We start from the raw sequence: 25559 nt of genomic DNA on the forward strand, positions 1-25559 counted from the left end.
ACATAGGCCCCTTAAAGTCAATTGAAATGTGATGTGGTTCCTAAAACAATTGGTTTTCTAAATTTTGTTGGAAAAAGAAATAGCTGATAAATTTTAACTCTTTTAACTTCCTAACAAAAAAGAATTATGTTTCAAAAATGATTCTGATGTTAAGTTGACATGTGACAAATGTTATTTATTAACTTTTTGTGTGGTATAACTGTGGCGCCCTGGCAAAACCAGGGTGTCACAGAGCCTGCAAAATCTAGCAAAGTGCAGGCCATTCTCCTCCTTGGTAACCTGATCCCACACCAGTGCAGCAGGACAGACACCCCCCTGAGCTAAAGAGCTAAACAGGGCAGGAGAGGAGGGGCTGCGGCAGAGTGAGTTTGGAGTGTGAAGAGAGCAGACCAGGAGAGAGAGCTCCTGGCTGCTATAAGGAAGGGAAGTGTGAGGAAGGGGCCCGAGGTGGCCGGGGCAGGGTAGTGGCCCGCCGGCATCCAGGGGTGACCCGGATCACTGCAGGGGGAGTGGGTTCCCCGTTCCCGACTGAGGAAGGAGAAAGAAGCGTCTGGCTGCAAAACAAGACCAGGATCCTACTGTACTGTGTGTGGGACCCCAAACACCCTCCGCACCGAAGGCTGCAGACACTGGCAATTTCTGGTTAATTCCTGACTCTGTGTGAATTTCCTTGCAAAGCGAACTGTGAGTAACAACATTCCCTGGTCCAACCGGGCGCACAGCTCTCAGACGGTCTCCATCTCCTCCCTGCACCACCTCACTGGGGTCCCGGGACACCAACACCCTACCCGTGGAGGGAAATCACCACCTTGCTGCCCACCACCATCCCCGGGATCCAGTTACCGGCAGCGGCGGTGCTCCGTTACCTCACCGCACACCACGGGTGGCGTCACGGACAATCTCCCTTACCTAATCCCCTTCTTACTGTGGAGCCTGGGATCACAGACCGGGTCACGCCACCGTGATACCCACAAAAGTGACCCCGTGGCCCGGATCTGAGTGCCCCTTATCCCAGGGCGACACATAACTATCTCCTTTAAGGCCATAAAAATTCAAACTTCTAAAATTGCCAGATTTTTAAAGATATTTGTAACATTTTTGATATTTTCATGAACGCAAATCATATCAACCAAAATTGATTACTAGCATTAAGTACACCAGCTTATAAAAAAAACAGTCTCTGAGCCACTGTAATATATTGACGTGTTCCAGAGTTATTGTCACATAAATTGAAACTAGACTGAATTGTAAAATTTGGCCTAGTCAGGAAGGTTAAAGCAGGCTTGGAATGAAGGGGTTAAAGACAAAACAAAACTCTCCACATTCCATAAATTTAAAGGCAAATGTCTACCTCACAAAGCATGTTGTAAACAAATATTTATATTTGCACATGTCATTGCTGATATGTTAGATCCATACATGCCAACTGTAAGAGAATCATCTGCCCCCAGAAAGGGATAATTTTTGGACAGATAATACAAAATATGTAGCCTAAAAGGTCTCTTTGTGCAGTGTGCTGTTAAATAGGCTGTTGGTATTATCTATTTTTCCCTAGCCAGATAGATTGAGGTCACTTGGACATTAATAAGTCTGTTTTCACATTAAAAAGCTCAAAAGTAATTCAAAATAGAAAGTCGCATTGTGTTTTACACATATCTTGTAGGCAGTAAGAAGCTTTGCAGTATTTAGATTCAAAGAAAATGTATTTTCCATGAATTAAGTATTTTGGAAAAGCTCAGTGAAACCGGCGAGTTTGATTTTCAAATAATCCATTTTATCAGAAATCATTATTTAAGACTAGTGATGGGTGGACCCGGGCTGTAAAAGTCCGGATCCGCGCGGTTTCAAAGCTGCCCAAGTCCCGGGCTTGGGATTCTGAGTGTTTGATCCAGATCCGGCACTGGAGAAATTAAAAAAAAAATAATGGAAAAATAAAGAAAATAAGAATGAAGCAAGCACTTCATACTTAGCAAGTCTCCGTAGCACCTGTACACTACACCTGCACGGCTGTACACTGCTCTTGCAGCCCCCCTTGGCCGCTCATTATTGCTCATCCATATGCACTGCTTTCCCCACCCACAGGACAGCCTGGTGTCTGTGATTGGTTGCAGTTAGGCGTGTCCCCAGCCTGTATGACAGCGTCTGCCCACAACCAATCACAGATAACAGAGAGAGGTAGAAACCGGGTCTACGCGTTTCAGGAGCCCTGCTCCCTTCCTCAGGACCATCAGATACAAGTGATGCTTGTATCTGATGGTCCTGAGGAAGGGAGCAGGGCTCCTGAAACGCATAGACCGATGCAACAATAAAGCTTCATTGATCTGATCCTTTGGCTGGTGATCATTGGCGCGGCTTTGAAGAACCCGGTTTCTACCTCTCTCTGTTATCTGCCGCTTTGGGTTGCTGCTGCCGTGGTCAAATTTTACATGCGATTACAGTGGTTGTGACTCTCACAACCACATTTGGTGAGTAGTATTGCTCCCCCATCCTATACCCCTATGTACAAGGGTAAGACCCTATTGCGCTTTGTTTTTCCACAACTTCTTCTATTACACAACCAATCACAGGCGCTGTCTGCAGGTCAGTATCGTGGTATCAAAATAAATAAAATAATTGGCGCAGTGTCTCCCCATATTATGATACCCAGCACAGATAAAGCCCACGGCTTCAGGCTGCAGCCCCCGACCCTGCGCTCATCTTGACTGTGTATCAAAATAAGAGGAAACGCATGCAGCTTCTTTTGTTTTTATTTAACTAACTTATTTTAAAAACTGGCATGCAGTCCCCCCAATTTTTATACCCAGCCATGATAAAGCCCAACAGCTGGGGACTGGTATTCTCACCCTGGAGAGCCCATGGTATTGTGATCCCCCCAGGCTAAGAATAGCAACCTGCAGCCTCTCATTACCACTGCACCAGGGCAATTGGGGTAATGAGGGGTTAATAACAACTCACAACTGTCATCAAGCCCAAAATTAGTGATGGGTAGGGGTCTATGATACCCTGCCATCATTAATCCTATAAGTAAAAAGAAATAAAAACAAACATCAAGAAAAATCCTTTATTTGGAATAAAATACGAAAAAACACCCTCTTTCATCACTTTATTAACCATTCTAAACACCCCTGTAGTGGGCAGTCATGCTCTATGGCCGCTCGCTGTCACTGAGGTGTAGCAGACCTGAATCACCGTGGAACCTTCTGTGGATTGCGTTAGACCTGCAGGGGTGTTTAGGGGTTAATAAAGTGGTGAATGATGGTGTTTTTTGTATTTTATTACAAATAAAGGATTTTTTCAGCATTTGTGTTTATTTACTTTCACTTACAGATCAGTGATGGGTGTCTCATAATGCCAGTCATCACTAATCTAGGACTTAGTGGCTGCTGTGGGTTGCTATTAACTCCTTATTACCCTGATTGCCACCGCATCAGGGCAATTGGGAAGAGCCAGGTAAAGCGCTGAGCTTGTCACATCTAATGGATGCTACAATCCTGGTTGCTATTTTTAGGCTGGGTGGAGTGGCCATAACCAAAGGCCTCCACAGTCTGAGAATACCAACTCCAAGCTGTAGGGCTTTTATCTTGGCTGGATATTAAAATTGGGGGGGACCGCACGCTGTTTTTTTAAATTGTTTATCTATTTAATTAATTTATTTTTTTATTTGTACTGTATGGTTAGAGTCAAACTGACGTATGACTCGCACAAGTGCAATGCGAGAAAATCGCATTCTCGCATTGCACTCAGCCCCCATATAAGACAATGCAGCAGCTCACATCTGTTTTTCCTCAGCCCTAATCAGACTGAGGATAAAAATTGCAACATGCTGCGATTGTCTGCGAGTCTCCTAATAGAGAAACATTGGACTGCACTTAGATGACATTCAAGTGCAGTGCGATATACGTACAGGCGGACAATGGAGGAGATGGGGGGGTTATCCCTCTCCTCCTCAGCTGTGATCTGATCGCAGAGCCTGAGTCATTAGCATATTGCGTCAGATGCTCTCGCATTGGGTGCCATACCCCAGTGTGACCTCGGTCTGCGATATAGACGTGCATAGTGCCTGTAAATGTAAGCAGTCAGCTGACACAGTGTAGGGACACGGCTGAGTGCAATAAACCACAGGCACCAGTAGGCGGGGAAAGTAGTGCATATTCAATGAATGTTAATTAGCTGCTTCGGAAGTGAATGTGTGACCTGGAAGCAGCTTGCCGACATGACAAATTGTCAGTAAGTACAGTAAGTGCATGCTCCTATTTCCCCATCCCTTTTACCAACATTTTTCTGATCCCCATAGACTTAGGGTATGTGTCCATGACCAGGACTCACTGCGTTCTGGTTTAGCGGGTCCTGACCTGCGGGGCCACGCGTCTCCTCCTCAGGAGAATGCAGGAGAACGCAGCTGCTTGTACCCACGATCAGGGTTCAGTGCACTGCAGTCTGTTGCTTGTGCTCTCCCTACGGAGGACGCATGTGAATCCGCAGCAAACAATTGACATGCTGCGGTCTGGAAAGATGCTCCGCAGGTCAGTGTTTGCTGTGGAAAAAACAAGCACAGTGGGCACGTGATTTCCAGAAATCCCATCCACTGTGCTTGTAGTGTACAACGCTGCGTTTTAGAAGCAGCTGAAGTATGCTGCGTCCAAAACTCTGCAAACACTGATCATGGGCATGCACCCTTATATGGGAACCAGATTCCGAACCGGAACCGAATTTAAAAAAAAAAAAAAAAAAAAAAGATAACAGGCTCATCTCTATTTAAGACCTCATGGAGAAGGCTGAATTATGACTCATGAGACTCTTTAGTGCCTCTTTATGCCTCCCAGTGGCAGTCATTTATCTTATCGGCTATGATAAAAACTGGAGTTAAAAAGTTGCAAATGTTGTTACATGCTGCATGTATGTGATATATAATTCATGACTTTTACTGCCACTCATATATCTTTTCTAAAAACTGCACTGAGCTTAGCAAAAGGGGCTGGGCTTTATTAGAATTTATTCCAAACAAGGAAATTAAAGTTGAAATCATATTTGTATCTCTGGTGCATGTACAGCATACCATGTGCCTAATTTATTAAGAAATGTCTGCCTTTTAATGAGTGCATTTCTTAATAAATCAGGCACATGCATGCTTTTTATTAAGACCACTTATCCTAGTTATAAGGGGGTTGTCCTATATATGAAAGATTTTTTTTTCCAGCAATCTTTGATCTTAAAATAAAAAATAATGGCATAATCACCTTCCAGAATCCCTTGAAATTATGGGCAGGTTGCTCCCGAGGTTTGCACCGGCTCCAGGGCAATGCTTGCTTTGTTGTGAAGTCAGAGGATTACTACAGCCTGTGATTGGCTGCAGTGGTTAGTAAACTAGAAGAGCACATCAGCAGATTTTTCCCTGATGCCATATCTTCTAGTCACCTGAAGCAAGCCCTTGATTTCCAACTTCATCAGGCAACACTAAGGGTATATGCCCACGATCAGGACCCACTGTGTCCTGGATGTGGTGAGTCCTGACCTGCGGGGTCGCGCGTCTCCTCTGCAACAGACCACAGCTGCTTGTGTCCATTATCAGGGTTCAGGCAGTTGCAGTCTCTCTCTTCTTCCTGCAGAGAACGCTTGCGACTCCTCAGCAAAGAACTGACATACTGCCGCCTTGAAAAGCCGCACCGCAGGTCAGTTTACACTGCAGGCTGTACATGCACAGTGGACATGGGATTTCTAGAAATCTCATCCACTATGCTTGTGCTGTACAATGCAGCGTTTTGGATACAGCTGAAGCATGCTGCCTTCAAAATCCTGTGAACACTGATCGTGGGCACGTACCGTTACATTGCCAGCGCAGACCAGTGGAGCAGCCTGCACTGTCCCAGCCGGATACTGGAAGGTGGCTGTGCCACTGTTTGTTATTTCAAGTGCCTGACACTTATTTCATATATATCAGACACTTCAATAAACCTCCAAAAAAGTTTTTTCAGCCTGATTTTATACAAATTGAAAATAAAGTGGACAACCTGTTTCATTGACAAAACAGCAATATTTTGTACACCGCTATGCTGTGACTCAGTATGCTGTTAATGTGACTTTTCTTTGATCTGCATGACACAGCCGGTTAAACTTTCTTATTTAATGACCTATTTCTTTTGGTTACATAATTTAGAAGGCTTGCTATTTTGTAATATATTTATTTTTAAGCACAGTAAGATATTATAGTATTCAACTAATATGATTGTATCCAAACATTGTGCAGACTCTATACAGGAATATTTTTTCTTGAGCTTTGTTGATATGGTGTATGTTTGTTCATTTTCATTGTAAGAGCTAATCACTCTGTACTTTGTATTATTTTCTTAGGAATCTATTGTAGATGAAGAGGAAAGCCATAAGGATGAAAACATTCATCTTACTCGATTCCTCCGGGTGTTGGCCAATGTAATGATAATATGCTGTTTGTGCGGGAGTGGTTATCTTATCTACTTTGTTGTTAAGCGCTCACAGACATTTTCCAAGATGCAGAATGTCGGCTGGTATGAAAGAAATGAGGTAAAAGGAGATGAGTTTCTGTACAAAAAGCTTGAATGATAATCATATAAAGCCTCCATTATTTCTGTTTAATGCTAATGCTTACAGAGACGATTGCTACAATAAAAACATGGTACAAGCCAAACTACTACCTTCAGCCACTTTTTGAGGAGTTAAAGGCATATAAAATTTTACAGCTGCTATAAAATTCAATACTAGCAATGTAAATTTTTATGCACCACTAACAAGACATTGAGGGAAATTTAATACAGAAAAATAAAGTAACAGGTTTCCTTTAACTTAGGCCCCATTCAGACATCTATGTCTCCGGTATGTGTGGTGTCCATTTCCACATGTACTGGAGACACGGACATACGTAGACCCATTAAATTCAATGGATTTGTTCACACGTCCTTGTTTTAACACGGACCTTACATCCATGTGGAGCTCACGCGTGTCCGTGTGCTCCACACGGCAACATATCAGTTTTTCTCCGGCAGCAAGGATGTCACACGGACCGCACACTGATGTGATCCATGTGACATCAGTATGACATGTACTAGAGGACACCTTACTGAAATTAAATTAATTTTTATACTTATCTGCTTTCGACGCTGCTGTCTCCGGTTCTGCTGTTGCTTCTGGGTCCTGCTCATTATGCCTTATGAATATTCACTGCACTAACTGCAGACCCTGAAGAAAGTGTGACATCAGCGCTGGAGACAAGTAAGTATACAAGTTCATGCTGTCCGTGTGCTATCCAGTTGTCACATGACTAGCACGCGGAGAGCACACTGACAATACACACATTGACAGATGGCCCATGGAACTCCACAACGGATCGTGCAAAACATCCCTTTTTTGCACAGACCTTTCCCCTTAAAAACAGAATGGTGAATGTCATTTTAGAGTTAAAAGATATTTCTAACCTCAATAATATCATAAAAAATTCAACTTATGCACAAAACACAAGATGTTACCCAGCTAAAATGTTGGGAAAAAAATAAAATGTTATAGCTCTTGTAATAAAGCGGCTAAAGTGTCATTTTATTTCATAAATCTATAGTACACATGACAATAAGTAACTTTTCAATATGTCTCATCAAAGAAATCAGTTCCGTTCATCTCCTGGATTGAAATAATATACTGTTCATCATTGTACCAATGACTGCAAGTTTCCAAGATCTTCTGGCTGCAAAACAAGTCTTATCCCCCCCCCCACAACACCCTGCTTGACAGTTGTGTAAGGTGTTTGTTACGATAGACTGGGTTTGGTTATTGCCTAGCATGGTGCTCTATATTGTGATGATTAAACATCTGCAATTTGGTCTCATAGGTCTAAAGGATATCATTCTGGTGCAATCTGCAAACCTAGCCACTCTCATTAAAACTATACTTGTTCAATGCTTTCCTCTTTCTGCTGTCATGAGCATATTGGTCCTAATTAGTTTCGTAATGATTGTGAATAATAAAAGCGTATACACTTTAGTGCAAGCCCAAGGACAAAAAAAAAGGAGTCGAGTTTCTAGACCTAATTAAAGATAAAAGTGTGATTTTATTAACAAGCCATAAAAATACACATTGCAAAAATAAATGAATAGTGGATGGAACCTCTATGGAACCTACGCGTTTCAAATGCCAAACATTCTTAACCCTAAGAATATCAGGACTAAGTATGTTTGATGTTCAAAATGCATAGGCTCCTTGGAAGCATCATCCGACATTTATTTATTGTAGTAATGTATTTTGTTTTTTTAATAGACTAACAATAAGATCACAATTTTATATTTACTTAAATCTGGAAGACCCCCCTTTTTTCCCTTGGACTTGTATCTGCAAACACTGGGCGGTGGTGTGGCCTTGTGCCTCTTTACTTATTAGAATAGAAATGGTGAGCTGATATTTTTCTTTTTCTCTACATTTTATTCATTTGATTTTTTTTATGAATTATGAAAACTCATTGTCTCCTTAGAAATCGACACTGAGCAAAAATATAATGCAACACTTTTTTGACTTTGCTCCCATTTTTCATGAGCTGAACTCTAAGGGCGGCTTTGAACGTTGCGACATTGCACGTGCGATGTCGATGGGGTCAAATCGAAAGTGACGCACATCCGGCGTCGCAGTCGATATCGCAACGTGTAAATCCTTTTTGATACGATGAACGAGCGCAAAAGCGTCGTTATCGTATCATCGCTGCAGCCTCCGACTTTTCCATAATGCCGGTGCAGCGACAGGTACGATGTTGTTCCTCGCTCCTGCGGCAGCACACATCGCTGTGTGTAAAGCCGCAGGAGCGAGGAACATCACCTTACCTGCCCCCCGGCTGCAATGAGAAGGACGGAGGTGGGCGGGATGTTTACATCCTGCTCATCTCCGCCCCTCCACTTCAATTGGCCGCCTGCCGTGTGACGTCGCTGTGACGCTGCACGACCCGCCCCCTTAGGAAGGAGGCGGGTCGCCGGCTAGAGGGACGTCGCACTGCAGGTATGTGCGTGTGAAACTGCCGTAGCGATAATAATCGCTACGGCAGCTTTCACTAGATATTGCACGTGCGACGGGGGCGGGACTATCGCTGCAGCATCGGTAACACGTTGTTACCGATGTCGCAGCGTGCAAAGCCCGCCTAAGACTTTTTCTCTCAAATATTGTTCACAAATTTGTCTGAATCTGTGTTAGTGAGCACTTCTCCTTTGCTGAGATAATCCCACCTCAAAATGCTGAGTAGCCAGCATGATTATTACACAGGTGTGCTTTGGGCTGGCCACCATAAAAGGCCACACTAAAATGTGCAGTTTTAGTGTATTGGGGTCAGAAAACCATCAAGAATCTAGTGTGACCACCATTTGCCTCACCCAGTGCAGCACTTTTCCATTGCATAGACTTGATCAGGTTGTTGATTGTGATCTGTGTTATGTTGGTCCACTCCTCTTCAATGGCTGTGTGAAGTTGTTGGATATTGGTAGGAACTTGAACACAGTATCGTATAGACTGGTCTTGAGCATCACATCTGTGCACCTACATGTGTGAACGGCGCCCTATACAAGCCATTTGTGTGCAATTTTAATACTAAGCAATCACCCCCTCCATGGATTAGCAGTGCATGAGTGGTTGCTTCATCAGTGTTTTGCACCTGTTGCTTCCATCCTTATTAAGGGGTTTTGCTGCTTCCTGTGAATGTATTTGTTTCCGTGGCCTGGGCAGGTAAATATTATTGCTTTTTCTTGCTGTGAATTTTTCTGAATTTTGGGGATAATTCCTCTTTTTGGGGTTTAGCTTTTAAATTTAGTGTACAGACTCACAAGCATGAGGCCCCTTGTGAGTGTGTTTGTGAGCATCCGTATTTTGGCCAATATATCAACTAATACCTCATATATATTTATCATATATATTTTTTTTGCACTTATATCTTTATACAGGATGCAGCCAGGCCCATTAATATAGGCCTTGTAAACTGTGGTCTCTGTTCTTGTGTGGTGCACGTATATAGTGCTGGGCAGCCCGTTTAGTCTAATAGTATGGGCATCATCAATAGGCTGTAAGCCAGACAATGTGCACCTGCATGTGTGAACGGTGCCCCATACAAGCCATTTGAGTGCATTTTGATACTAAGCAATCACCCCCTCCATGGATTAGCAGTGTGTGAGTGGTTGCTCAATCAGTGTTTTGCACCTGTTGCCTCCATCTTTATAAGAGGCTTTGCTGCATCTTGTGAGTGTATTTGTTTCTGTGGCCTTGGCAGGTAAGCACTGTTGCCCTTGCTGTGAAGAACTGGGATGGGCCTCAGCATCTCATCATGGTATCTCTGTACATTCAAAATGGCATCAATAAAATACACCTATGTTCGTTGTCCAGAACATGCACCTGTTTATACCATAACCCCAACCAGCATCACGGGCCACTTGATTGATATAGACATCAGTAAACCGCTGACCCACATGCCATACATGCAGTTTACCATCTGCCCTGTACAGTGAAAATCGGGATTCATACGTGAATAGAACACCTTTCCAACATGCCATAGAATGTGAGCATATGCCCACTCAAGACAGTTACGATGAACTGCAGTCAGGGGGAGACCTTGAAGAGGACAACTACCTTGCATTAACTTCCATGAGATGGGTTCTAACAGTGTGTGCAGAAATTCTTTGCTTATACAAACCACTTGTTGCAGCAGCTGTCTGAGTGTTTGGCCTCAGACAATCTTGGATGTAAAGATGCTGGATGTTGAGATCCTATGCTGGTGTGGTTACACATGGTCTGCGGTTGTGAGGCCGGTTGATATACTGCCAAATTCTCTGAAACGCCTTTGCAGGTGGTTTATGGTAAAGAAATGAACATTCAATTCACGGGTAACAGCTCCGGTTAACATTTCTGCAGTCAGCATGCCAATTGCATGCTCCTTCAAAAAGTGAGACATCTGTGGCATTGTGCTGTGTGGTAAAACTGCACATTTTAGAGTTGCCTTTTATTGTGGCCAGCCTAAGACACCCCTGTGCAATAATCATGCTGTCTAATCAGCATCTTGATACGGCACACCTGTGAGGTGAATGGATTATATTGGCAAACGAGAAGTGCTCACTAACAAAGATTTAGAGAAAAATTGGTGAACAATATTTGGGAGAAAAAGGCCTCTTGTGTACATAGAAAATGTTTTAGATCTTTGAGCTCAGCTCATGAAAAATGGGAGCAAAAATAAGTGTTTAATTTATATCTTCATTCAGTGTATAATAGACATAAAAATAGTTGATTAGAAATCCTGTATAAAATACTACTTTGGCTATCTTTTCATGCAAACAGGTCTTTTTCAATATTGCTTTGATGGCACCTAATGCAGAAATTCAAGAAACACCAAAAAAAGTGTATGTGTCATGAACAATATGTGTGTTACTCAGAATTTATTGCAAACATTTTACATCACTGTAGTTCAGATATTTGTCAATGTTACTATAAATATACACATTGTAGTAAATGCTAAGAATGGTCTGGCAATAGAAATTTATTGAATCTTTTGAAATTTGTCAGATTTAATACATTTTCCAAAAAATTGGGATTAGCTTTGAAACTATTTCAACTTCAACTATTGCAAAGTTTTAAAATGCCTTGAAAACGTGTAACATTCTGTAGTCTCCTAGGACTGTATTCTGCCTTTTTAAAGGTTTCTTCTAACACAAACACAACCTTAGTAATGTCAAAGTGACTTCATCATAGAAAACATTACATAGCACAGTACTGAAAGACTTTTGTTTGCAATTCTAAAATCTTCCTAAAATTATTCACACTGTTAATGTTTGATCGGTCAGAGCATTCTTTGTAACATATTGTCTCAAATTGCTGGATTCCTGAGGCAAAGGATGCAAAATTGCATGCTAGAGGCAAAGGATATCAATTGTGGCCTGCATTTGTGCTAGGCTCACCTGGTGAAATGGGTCACAAAGCCGTAATTCAGGGTGAACACATAGACCCAGTGCGTTGGTACTGTAGTCTGGAAGGCACATGGACAAGCAAGGACTTGGGCAACAGACTATGCTGCACAGCAGACAAACAAGCAGAGCAAGACATGCCTAAAACCACTGAGCCAGGAGAGTAGCTGCAGACAAAAACAGCTAGTCTGAAGCAGCACACAGACGTAGATAACAAGTCTACTATAGGTATCAACAGAATGAGAGAGCACAAAGTGGGTTAACCAGAACCAAATACAAGAATTGAAATTCATAGAAGTTTGTAATGCAGTGAGAACAGCCTCTAAATATTATTTCAATGTGTTTACTGCAAATAGAGGGTTAACCAGCCGGTCTTGGGGAGCTGCAGGTCTCCAGTTGCAGAATCACAGAAGTCTGAGGTGTTAGCAGCAATAAAAGAAGCTGGATAGAAACACATGTTGAACAAACTTCAACTGAACCCAATACTGTCTTGACACTGAGATGTGTCCTACTGGGCTTAAGAGACCCATTGATGTGAGGTCACTGAGATATGCTAGGCAACTTGTAAAATCTTCATGCATTGTATGTGTGTGTCATGCATTGTGGTCTGTGTGTATGATACATTGTGTGTGTATCATGCAATGTGTGATTTATCATTGTGTGTGTTTCATGCATTGTGTATCATGCAATGTGTATGTGTCATGCATTGTTTGTATGTGTATCATGCATTGTTTGTATGTGTGTCATGCATTGTGTGTGGGTCATACATTATGTTTTGTGGGTATGAATGCATTGTGTGTGTATCATGCAAAAGAGATTCTCATAAAACCTTCTTATTTTCTAAAGTTTTTATAATTTCAAATACTCTGTGTTTGAATTAGAAACAGAAGTGGATCGGCATTAGAGGGGGCAATCTGGGCAATTTCCCAGAGAGCCACCACTCTGTTAGGGACCCTCAGTGCTTATGTCATGGAGAAATTCCATAGTTTCGAAAATCAACTTCTCAACAGCAAATGTCTGCTGAAATCTGAAATCAAGCATTACTGAATGCTAACAAGGAGGAAATTAAACAAAACAAATGTAGTTGGTATAAGCTCCCCATTCAGTAGTAAGAGGAGGTGCACACCCGAGTGCTTTATTATTTTTTATTATTTTTTTTACAAGCCTTTTATAGAGAAAAGGAATGGGTTAATCTTTTAGTAAAATTCCTAAGTATGCCATTGGCTATATTAAAAAATATGCAAAAAGTCTGACGTGTATCCATTTTGGAACTTCCCCTCTCCGTCCCTTCCATTGCTTGTGGCGCCGTTGTCACGTAGCTCACACAGGCCATAAATTTGGACTTGCGCCAGATAGCCAGTCTTTCTTATCACACCTGCATTCCATTGCTTTGTATCCATCCAGCTGGTGACCTTGACGTACGCATACTTTTCCTGATATGCTGCAGTAACCAGAAAACAGCCTGAAATATATATCAGAAATCAGCTGCAGGTTTTAAAACTTCATTTTACTCCTCATATACAAAAGAAAACTTGGCTATAGAAAGGTATATAGTGGTTATATAAAAGCATATAGAGAAACATATATACTGTGTATATATATATATATATATCTATATATATAATTGCCTTATTCTGTCTGTCTGTCTGTAATGAAAATGACGTCATTACAGTGACAACCATCGCATTGGCCGCTGGGCTCGGCCTGGCCCCGCCCCCCTACACGGATTGGCCGCTCGGCTCGGCCTGGCCCTGCCCCCCGCACGCATTGGCCACTTGGTCGGGCCCTGCCCCCTCACGCATTGGACGCGCGGCCTGGCCCCGCCCCCCGCACGCATTCCTCGAACCCACATGGAGCCCCGACTCCCAGGTGAGTGCTGCACCCCCGGGAACCCACACCGGCAACCCAGTCGAGACATACCCTCGCATTGCTGGGGTTGCCGGCGTATGCTGGTAACCATGGTACACATCGGGTAACCATGGAAACCACTTTGCTTAATTACCCGATTGTGTACCATGGTTACCAGCGTATGCCGACTCCCTGCCCATTCAGATCGTTGGTCTCTCACTGTCAAACACACCGATGCGTGCTGCACAGCAGGAGACCAACAAACAAAAAGTGAACCATCACTGTCACTTTGAATAGTTACCTGATGTGTACCATGCTTACTAGCTTACCCCGACTCCTGACACATGTGTCCCGGAGCCGGCGTACGCTGGTAACCATGATACACATCAAGTAACTATGGAAACCGCTTTGCATAGTTGCCCGCTTGGCCACGCCCCTCAAACACATTTTTACCGCTCAGCCACGCCCCCCACACACTCTGCCCACTTGGCCACGCCCCACACACACTCTGCCCGCTTGGCCATGCCTCCCACTCACTCTGCCCACTCGGCCATGCCCCCACACACTCTGCCCGCTCAGACACGCCCCCCACACATTTTGCCCACTCATCCACACCCCCCACACACTTTGCCCACTCAGCCACGCCCCCCACACACTCTGCCCGCTCGGCCATGCCCCCCAAACAATCTGCCCACTTGGCCACACCCCCCACACAGTCTGCCCGCTCGGACACGCCCCACACACACTTTGCCCGCTCAGCCACGCCCCCGTTACTCTGCCTGCTCAGCCACGCCCCCCACACTTTCTGCCCACTCGGCCACGCCCCCCACACACATTGGGCACCTATACACCTCCCCCAGGACTACTCCACCTAATAGACACCCACTCTGCCCGCTCGGCCACGCCCCCCACACACTCTGCCCGCTAGGCCACGCCCCCCACACACTCTGCCTGCTCGACCATGCCCCACACACACATTGGGCACCTATACACCTCCCCCCAGGACTAATCCACCTAATAGACACCCACTCTGCCCGCTCGGCCACGCCCCCACACACTCTTCCCGCTCAGCCACGCCCCCCACACTCTGCCCGCTCAGCCACGCCCCCACACACACTATGCCTGCTAGGCCACGCCCCCCACACACATTGGGCACCTATACACCTCCCCCCAGGACTACTCCACCTAATAGACACCTCCCCCCAGGACTACTCCTCCTATTATACTCCTCTCCCTCCAGGACTAATCCTCCTATTATCCTCTACCCCAGAACTACTCCTCCTATTAGAATCCTCTCCCTCAGGACTACTCCTACTATTAGAATCCTCTCTCCCCAGGACTACTCCTACTATTAGAATCCTCTCTCCCCAGGACTACTCCTCCTATTAGAGTCCTCTCTCCCCAGGACAACTCCTCCTATTATACTCCTCCTATTAGACTCCTCTCTCCCCAGGACTACTCCTCCTATTATACTCCTCCTATTATACTCCTCTCCCCCCAGGACTACTCCTTGTATTATCCTCCTCTCCCTCCAGGACTACTCCTCCTATTATCCTCCTCTCCCTCCAGGACTACTCCTCCTATTATTCTCCTCTCCCCCCAGGACTACTCTTCCCATTATTCTCCTCTCCCCCCAGGACTATTCCTCCTATTATACTCCTCTCTTCCCAGGACTACTCCTCGTATTATCCTCCTCTCCCCCCAGGATTACTCCTCCTATTATCCTACTCCATCCCCAGGACTACTCCTTTTATTATACTCCTCTCTCCCCAGGACTACTCCTCCTATTATACTCCTCTCTGCCCAGGACTACTCCTCCTATTATCCTCCTCTCTCCCCAGGACTACTTCTCCTATTATATGTCACGACAGCCGGGGGGGTCACTCAGAAATCCCCCGTGCTGGCCACCAATGTCAACCAATCGGGGGGTAACAAGCGGGCGTCACACTCCTCCTTTATACCTCCCGACCGACAAACAGAGCACGTGACGCGCTCTCTAGCGCCCCTCTTATAGTCCGGCCAATTATGGAATTGCCCGACAATAAGCAAGGAGGCCGCTATTCTACTGTGCTGATACTTGAAGGGCTCCCGGTGAGAGTAGGGTATATATTCCCCCGACCTCCGCGGACGGAATATATATAATCCTTCCCAAATTTCACCGGCTGCCCCACAATGATCCTTGGCACAAACTCGCTGCCACCAACCGATTTACGGTAACTATTAAGCCGAACACACGGACGTGGGATTCACGATCGAGATAACAGAACAGCCCAAGATTAATTATATAATTTAATCGGCCTAAGCCACACTAGAAACTACAATATATACAATAGGGGATCTACAGAATATACAGTTAGGTCAGAGTACAGTTACAGATAAAGCATGGTTTACAAACAGGCATACAGTTCAAGCAGTTACCTTGTGCGTCTGGCCACAGGGGGGCGCCGTAGACCAGGTTTCCAGGATCTCCCTCACAGGTCTTTCCAGACTCAGACCCCCGAGCAAAGAACAAGCTAAAATGTCCGAACTTGAGGATATCAATCCTGGCTTAATTCCTGTCCCCTCCTACCTTAGTGACCTCAGAGGGAGCCCTGCTCCACCCCTGGCTGGAGTCAGGATAATATCCAAAAAGGGAATATTGACCATAACTTTGTCTGGGAACGTCGTAGGCGGACGCCAATGCTCTCATTGTGACAGTTATGAATTTAGCTGCAAAACGAGAGGACTCATGGCTTGTCTGCTAGTTCCCCACTGGCCGATATCATGCCTGGGGTACTTCCCAAGGTCCCACTCTCATAAAAAAGGTGTGCCAGCATTGTCCGCATGCGGAGACACCATTTTTGTGGTTGCCGTATTTATCGGAAATATGGCTCACGAGATATTAACCATATTTTACCGGAGTCTTTCTGTCTGGTTGCTTCCAAAGCCTGGTAATGAGATACAAACTCCTGTTACAGGGTCACAGCAGGGGGTCATCCTGTGTCCATTGTTCACAGCTCATCTAATCTCCATATCACTGGAGATTGCCTTCTGCTGGGTGAGTGGAACACAGACCAGTTCCTCTGACACCTATCTGCTAAACAAACCAGTTATCCCTGTGGTAACTTTTCTGATTGAAGGAGCTGTGTGAAGGAAAGGGGGGGGTGACACCAGGAGAGGGCTTACTGACATGACTTGAATATCATGATTTATTGTCATATCTCCGGATTTACCTCACAATCCTCCTCTCCCCAGGACTACTCCTCCTATTATACTCCTCTCTCCCCAGGACAACTCCTCCTATTATAATCCTCTCTCCCCAGGACTACTTTTCCTATTATCCTGCTCTCCCCCTATTATCCTGCTCTCCCTCCAGGTCTACTCCTCTTATTATACTCCTCCCCCCAGGACGACTACTCCTATTATACTCCTCTCTCCCCAAGACTACTCCTTCTAGTATCCTCCGCTCTCCCCAGGACTACTCCTCCTATTATTCTCCTCTCCCCCCAGGACTACTCCTCCTATTATACTCCTCTTCCCCCAAGACTACTCCTCCTTTTATCCTGCTCTCCCCCTATTATCCTGCTCTCCCCCCAGGACTACTCCTCCTATTATACACCTCTCCCCCCAGGACTACTCCTCCTATTATACTACTCTCTCCCCAGGACTACTCCTCCAACACACACACTGCACAAAACATACCTCCCCCCCAAAACACACACACACCCACACAAACCGCGCAACACACACAGCACCACACACACACAATGCTACAGACACACAGCGCTCAACAAGCAACGCAACACACACAACGCAACACACAAACAACACCGCTCTCACACACCCCCACACCCAGACAGCACCCAGAACATTTACAGCGCCCTACACAAACACTTGGCAACTACAAACAACAACATCTATATATATATATATATATAACACAAATCATACATTAACTACACAATAAATTCTAGAATACCCAATGCATTAGAATCAGGCCACCTTCTAGTATATATATATACATATATATATATATATATATATATATATATATATATATATATATATATATATATATTCTCACAGTGAAAAAGTATATAGAAAATAATTTTGTATTCTCACACTTACAGCAGAAAATAAATTGATAATAGTAGTTCTGTATTATCAATGAATTGTATAACCGTTACTAGACACCTATTGACCCGATTCATCGAGTCTGGCATTTTATGCACCAGTCTTGATGGATAGGAAAATAGAGTAAGGCGCACGAAATTCATCAAAAACTGCTTGATGAATCAGGGCTGAAAAGTTTATTTTAGAAACCGATTCCTGATAAGTATCCTTTACAATTCTGCATATTGTTTTTTTTAATGTAATGCTGTCATTTGCAGGTTGAGATAGTGATGTCATTGCTTGGAATGTTTTGCCCCCCACTATTTGAAACAATTGCAAATTTAGAAGATTACCATCCGCGAGTGGCATTAAAGTGGCAGTTGGGAAGAATCTTTGCATTATTCCTTGGCAATCTTTACACCTTCTTGCTGGCTTTGATGGATGATGTTAATGAGAAAGTAAGACCTCAATTAACCAACTGCTTAAACTATGGCTAATGTGCATTTATTTGAAATGACAGAAAAGGCCCATACTTACTAATAAAATAACAGGTTGAAATGCTTCTCCACAGCATGCAGAGAAGCCACAAGGCTACATGGGGGAAGATTGCAGAGATGCAAAATACAAATGAACATTCACTCACACACTTGTCACCCATAAAGAGGTGGCTGCTTAGTAAGGCCACATGATTACATGGATATTGGGACTATAAAACGTTCACCCCACTCATCTAATCTAATTAAGGATTCACTGTCTAAGCTCAGTTTGTTTGTTTATTTAAAGGAAACCTGTCAGATCCCCTCTGCCCTCCTACCCAGCAGCATTAATAGCTGTATGCCCAAATTTCCTGCCTAACCAGCCCAGTATAATGCTATTCACTAATATGAATGCTATTCACCTATAAATCTTGCTGTCCCTATGCTAAATCGTGCCTTTACTACTCAAAGGGGTGTTGTTTACCTGGACTAGTCATCCCTCTTTCCATGTTATCACGCCTCTGTGGGCGTGTTACAAGAAAAACAAAAGGTCAGCTCATCGGTTGGAAAATGAAGACCATTGCACGGGAGACTGTAGTGCCAGCAGGGAAAAATGGAGGAAGGAAGGAAGTCCAGCAAATCAGATTATTCATAAAAAACATTAATTTATTAAGCAAAAAGTTAAAATCCAAGAAAGACATGGTAAAATAAAATCAAAAAAAAGTTGCCAAGAAGACCGCATACAAGACAACGCGTTTCGGAGTATATCCTTAATATTTGTCTAAAGTGTGTCTGAGAATAATGGTGTCTTACATAATTTCCTGTTAGCCATGTGTGATGGTGTAACCAATTGTGTACAAGATAACCTATCGTAATATAAAATTAGAAAAAATGTTAAATAAATGGAAAAATTCATGTTCCATAATTGTTATGTGTAATGAAATGTCAAATCATGTCAGATATTCAAGCTGGTGGGAAACCTTGTTTGTAACAGGTAAATCCACCAGGCTTCTCTATTTAATAAAGTTCGTCTGTGGTCACCACTCCGAGCCGAAATGTTAACTCTTTCGATACCTTGGATTTTACATGTAGATAACTTGCCATCATGTTGTTCAGAAAAGTGTTTGGATGCAGACGAGTACTTGGTAGTTAATTTATTTCTTACATCAGATAGATGCCCGCGTATTCGCTTTTTCAGCGGGCTGGTTGTACAGCCCACGTATTGTAAAGAACAATCAGTACAAGTAATTAAATATATAACAAAATTCGCATTGCAATTGATATAATTTTTGATATTATATGTATTGTGGTTAACTACAGAGAAAAATTGTTTTGAGGGATTAGCATATAAACAACAAAGGCAAATGTTATGACCGCAGCGAAAAAAAATCTGTAGTAGAAAGCCATGTTTGGGTATTTGGTTTTTTATTTGAAAAAAATAGGGGACAAAATAGAACCAACAGTTGGTGCTTTTTTGGCAATGAATTGAATTGGTTTAGCTAGAATTTTGCAGAATTTGAAATCCTCATGAAGAATGGGTAGGTGTTCTCGAATAATATTTTTAATTTTATAAAATTGTGAGTTGAAATTAGTACTGAAAAAAAAAATGTTGACATTTTTTTTAGGGTGGACTGAGTGTCAGTTTTATCTTTTAATAAATCTTGTCGATACATACTATCCACAATGTTGTGGGCTTGAGAAAGAATCCACTGGGGATATTTTCAGTCAAAAAAATCTTTTATCTAGGACACTCCATTCTGATTTCAATCTATCAGGTGAAGTGGTATTTCTTTTTATGTGAATCATTTCTCGAACTGGGATATTTTTAATGATATGTTTCTGGTGGCAAGATGTGGCCAAAAATGTAGTATGATCCGAAATTGTTTTTTTATAGGGGGTCACATGTAAAATATTGGAAGAATTTTTTCTTAGTGTAATGTCTAAAAAGTTAATACTTTTATCATAAAAATTGGATGTGAAAGACAAATTCATATGATTAGAATTAGTGTACCAAAGAAAACTGTTGATCTCAAAACTCTCCCCCTCCCATATCAGTAGCAGATCATTGATGAAATGAGCATACCACTTGATATGGGAGACGGGATTGAAATCCGAAAAAATAAATTACTCTTCCCAAGGAAACATGTTCAAATTGGCTATGGAGGGTGAAAAGCCCGTTCCCATCGAAGATCCTCTTGTGTAGAAAAAATTGTCCATTATACTGAAAAAAAGTGTGAGAAAACTAAAAATTAACTGGCTCACACAAAAAGAATTGTAAAGACTCCAGGTAACTACTATGAATTTTCAAATGTCTTGTAAGATACAGTAGAGCCAATGCATAGAAGGATATAAAGTAACATCACAAGTGAGAAAAATACTGTTATTTTTTAATGATAAATTATCCAAAGAAGAGATGACATGCCTTGAGTCCCAAATCTGTAGGCATGTTAGCATAATTTCCATGGGCCGGCGTCACTGCCAGCACCTGGAAATTTTTCACATGCCCATGGCACATTTTGGCCTTGCCAGTGCGCCTCAGAAGCAGGGCGGACACTTCCCAGCTGCATTAGGTACACTGCACATGACCGGAAGTTCAGAAAATGTCTCATGTACATGTCTTCTGAACTTCCAGTTATACGCGGTGTGCCTAGTGAAGCAGAGAATCATACACTCTGCTTCTTAGGTGCACTGATGAGGTCGAAATGAACCGCGCACATGCACAAGATTTCCAGGAGACGATGGTGACACCAGCTCATGGAAATCATGTTTTCACGCCTACAGCAGGCATGATAACATGGAAAGAGGGTCGACTAGTCTGTGGAACTAATGTCCTTTCAACTAGTCAATGCTCTAATTAGCATAGGAAAAGTAAATAAGGTTTTTTTGTTGTTTTTTTTTTTTTTAACCTTCATATTAGTGAATAGCATTATACAGTGCTTGTTAGGGAGGGAAATTGGGCATAGAAGTATCAAGGCTACTGGGTTGGAGGGCATAAGAAACTGACAGGTTCCCTTTAAACGTCCATTTGCTATACCATGCCTCTACATATTTGTGTTTCTTCAGATACTTTGTTATTCCATGCCTGATACAGAGACCGAAGTGGTCTCGAAAGCTTGCTTTGTGACATCATTTATTTTATTTTTTGCTAGTCATAGGTATCATAACTACAAGATTATTATTTTGCTTCTCCCACTGAGAACAATCATATCAAAAAGTAGATTGTCACGCCACGTGTAGAAATGGCCACCTAATTGTTTCTTTTGTACACCTCTCGACCATGTAAAGGAAATTAACAGTTGTCTTATCATACTATGTGGTGAGTAAAAATCTATTTTTTATATATTAATATAATCTTTCGATTGATAATCCCTAAATCACCATAAACCTATTCAACATCACTGGACAATATTTTTTTTTTCTTGGCCTGTTATGCTGTATTAGCAGACGGACAAGGCTTCCATATGGTGCCAGCAGTCAAACAGCTACGTATGCCTTACCATCATATCATGTGGGCTGACTAGGACTATGTATAGCCACCACACACAGTACTGACAACTTTCTTCTCCCAGTTTCATAGCGCCAAAATTCAGCCTGCAAAAGTGATGGGCAGAAAGCACAATTTTAGTTAATATTTTGCCAAATTAAGGAATCTTGCAAGTCCCTTTACTAACATTGAAAACAAAGTGCAGAAAATCAAGATCAAAAATGTATAAAATCACAGAAAAAGGTCTGCATTTATGTGTACATCAGTAAATAAAACCATTTTTTTTTCTTTTGGAACAGCTAGCTCAAGAAGATTCCATAAAGAATATCACTCACTGGACTTTATACAATCACTACAATTTAAGCATTGGCATGAACGGAACTGACACCACCCCACCACCACTACATCCCGCTGATGTCCCTAGAGGTCCCTGCTGGGAAACCAATGTTGGCGTTGTAAGACCAGATACTACATTATCCAATTTATAAAATTTGATTCTGTTAATACCTATGGGAGCCAACCAGTTACCATTTCTGGACATTTTTTTCATAGGATTTAAACTGAAAAATGTCCCTAATGCAAATCTAAAGTTGTGAAGTGGAGCTGGAATTAAAGAGGTGGTTCACTATTCAACACTAGTGACCACATCCCTGTAAAACTGATAGGGTAGGCTTTTTCTAAATACCTTGATCAGCCAATTTTGCCTGTGAGCGGTGCGATCGCGGTTCGCTCATCCCCATGAAGTGACGCCTCTGGTCTCCATGACCTCCAGGATACGGTAATATCAGGTGGACTTTCAGTTGACCTGATATCACCGCGGCCAGCCCCAGTCTCCCTGAGTATAGAAAGAAAAGGCTCTACGTCACCGATCGATTGGTGCTCAGGAGAAAAAAATATAACAAAGTGGAAAGGAAATCTGGTGACAAATCGATTATTACATAAGTAGCGACCCATACTTTATTGATCATAAGATAATTACACATGATTTGATATAGTCCAACTGGAAGTTGGAAGTTGACGTGACATCACTGGATCCCAGAGATCATGGAGCCCCAGGATCACTATATGGGGATAAGCGGTCAACAATAGCGCCACTTAGAGGCAGAATTGGCCTTCCCAATCAGGTTTACAGGGATGTGGTCACTACTGCAGAGTAGTGAACCACCTCTTTAAGCCCTCTATACACTTTTGATGGCTGTTGGCCCAATAATGTTTTTTTCTGTTTGCTCTGCCGGAAGCTATTTCAGTCTTCTGTCTCATACACTGTAGACTGTTGACTAAACCCATCGATATCAGCAATTTTGGTCAATGTTAGTTTAGTGGGTATGGATGTCTTTATAAACCAAAAATTTAAAAAACAGCACAAACTTACAAGCAATGAAAAACTTGTACATGATTTAGCCTGGGCTTACAAGATTTTCACAAGGTTCCTAAAGAATGAGAATATGCAGAAACCCACCCTCCAGAACGTTTAATTTGGAAACCTTGTTTCTGATGTTACATAGCGTCAGATGACAGCACCGTGACAAACGAGAGCTTAAACCAAAATAGCAGAATCCATATTTCTTTATGCAAGCTCTTAACCAGGATTGCACCTATGATTAGAATCTTGCTACTCTGAACACTGTCAGCAATAATCAGGTAAGAACAGATAAGTGAGCGAACGCATTTCAAGTAGTAAACTCTTATTTATAGCTTATGTCTATGTTTAAAGGCGTACTATGCTTAGCTCAATAGGCTTAAAAATGTACATAATGACATTTTCTAAAAAATTCAGTATCTCCACAATTTACATGTTTCTAGGTATACAAATTATGTGGCAAAATGTGGTAAAGTTTTTATTGCTTTTAAAATAAATAATACGCTGTTAATGTTAGATACTCTTTTATAAGGACATACATACAGTTTTAATGAAAATTATTCAACTTCCATTGCAAATTAGGTTTATTAGATTTATTTGCTAAAGTGTATACATTTTCTGCTGTTTGTATAAACAAAACAAGAACACTGTAAATAGCTCAATACAATTAATGTAACAATTGGTTTGTCCAAATTCATCACAAAATGTCACTTTTATTGAGTATTGCAATCTTAGAATTATTCATTATTCCCATCGAAGGGGACCTGTCACCTACTCACCTGCGGCACGGTTTGATCCAATTGGTGTCGTTGATCTTGACCCGGTGCCTCCTCTTTTCTTACTATTGCTGTCCTTCTTCCCTGCTCCTTGTGGATGACACGTCCTACCTCATCCATTCAGAATCCTCCAATGCACTCCTGAGCATGCACATGTCTCCTTGCCCTGCTGAGGGCAGATCAAAGTATTGTACTGTGCATATGCAGGCGGTCTTTGACCTTTCCCCACGCCTGCGCATTACAGTACTTTGCTTCTGCCCTCAGCAGGGCAGAGAGAAGTGTGCGTGTGCAGGAGAGCAATGGAGGACATTCTGTGGATGACGTAGGATGCGTCATCTACACAAAGCAAGAAGGAAGAGGATCAGCAATGCCCATTGGACCGTACTGCCCCAGTTGAGTGAGTGACAGGTTCTCTTTAATGGCAAGTATCTTTAGCACTTAGTAGAGAACCTTTGGCTGTTATGACCTGCTTCAAACATGTTGCAAAGTGTCACACAGGGTTTAGCTCAGAACTTTCTGAGTGTCAGGGTGGCATCTAACCCTATTCACACACCAGAGTGTGACACTACAGTACTAGGTCTTTTGAGTCTCTCAGACAGGCTCGGGCATCCACAAAGCTGTGTACTCTTTGGTTAAAGCTTGCAGGAGTTAAATTCTGATAGCCTGATAATTGTCTCCAAAGTCACTTGTTGTGAGAGACCTATCACAGCTACTTCCTGCCCTTTTTAAGATGGTGGATTTAATCCTGCCACACTGATTATAGCTTGTTGTGACACCGGTCCTTGTGTGACAATGTTCCAATTTCTGGAGATCTTCTGCGGGTTACTTGGTGTGTTGTGGAAATACTCTCGTTGTCTGTTTATTTTCTTTCTGTTTTTTATTTCCCCCTGAGCACGTATTGACACATATCTATATCTACATCTATATATAAAACATATAAATAACAGTATATATACACGCACACACACCTCATATATTGTCTATACCTCTTTGTGTGCTTGCAGTGAGTGTGAGTTTTGTTTTTTCCCTATCTGTATTTTTGTGTGGGATTAATTACTCCTGTCACAGCTCTTCCCAGGGGTGGGGGAGAAGGGGTATTACAGCAGGGCTGGCCAGGAGCAGGGTTAGGCTGGAAGTCCAGACCTATTCACCATCAGACGTACCTCTGCGATAAGGGACATCCAGGGCCCCCTAGCTTGAGGGCCAGTCTAGGAGCCCCAGTCCCCAGTTATCCCTTTACTGTGCATGACACAAAGTCAGACACCAGCTTCTGACAGTGTTTCTGGAGAAACTTATCCATTCCTCATGGGCAATGACCTTCAGTTGAATAATATTATTAGATTTGCAATGCTGCAGCCGCCTTTTTCTAATCGAATCAAAATTATCCATGCTTCACTTTAGACAGGGTGTTCTTTTTCAGCATATACTTCATTTTTCCTCCCCAGACAAATCACTGATCCAAGCATTTGAAAAGTTCCAGTTTTGTTTGATCATTCTGCAGTACAGAATTCCAAAATGTCTGTGGCTTATTGGTTTGAGCAAATTGGAGCTGATTTTTCTTGTGCTTTTGAGTCCGTACAGGTG

At 42.7% G+C, this 25559-nt stretch overlaps 1 protein-coding gene across 1 annotated transcript in view; it reads left to right on the top strand.

The window, feature by feature from the left end:
• Window positions 1-25559, top strand: part of LOC142243951 (transmembrane channel-like protein 2) — a 225818-nt gene that overhangs the window by 174556 nt on the left and 25703 nt on the right. Inside the window, exons 11-13 of the mRNA XM_075316143.1 lie at window positions 6349-6537; window positions 18158-18337; window positions 22139-22294. Coding sequence (XP_075172258.1) covers window positions 6349-6537; window positions 18158-18337; window positions 22139-22294 — 525 coding nt within the window. The remainder of the gene's footprint in view (window positions 1-6348; window positions 6538-18157; window positions 18338-22138; window positions 22295-25559) is intronic.

The sequence above is a fragment of the Anomaloglossus baeobatrachus genome, chromosome 6, assembly GCF_048569485.1.
Source record: "Anomaloglossus baeobatrachus isolate aAnoBae1 chromosome 6, aAnoBae1.hap1, whole genome shotgun sequence".
Lineage (NCBI taxonomy): Eukaryota > Metazoa > Chordata > Amphibia > Anura > Aromobatidae > Anomaloglossus > Anomaloglossus baeobatrachus.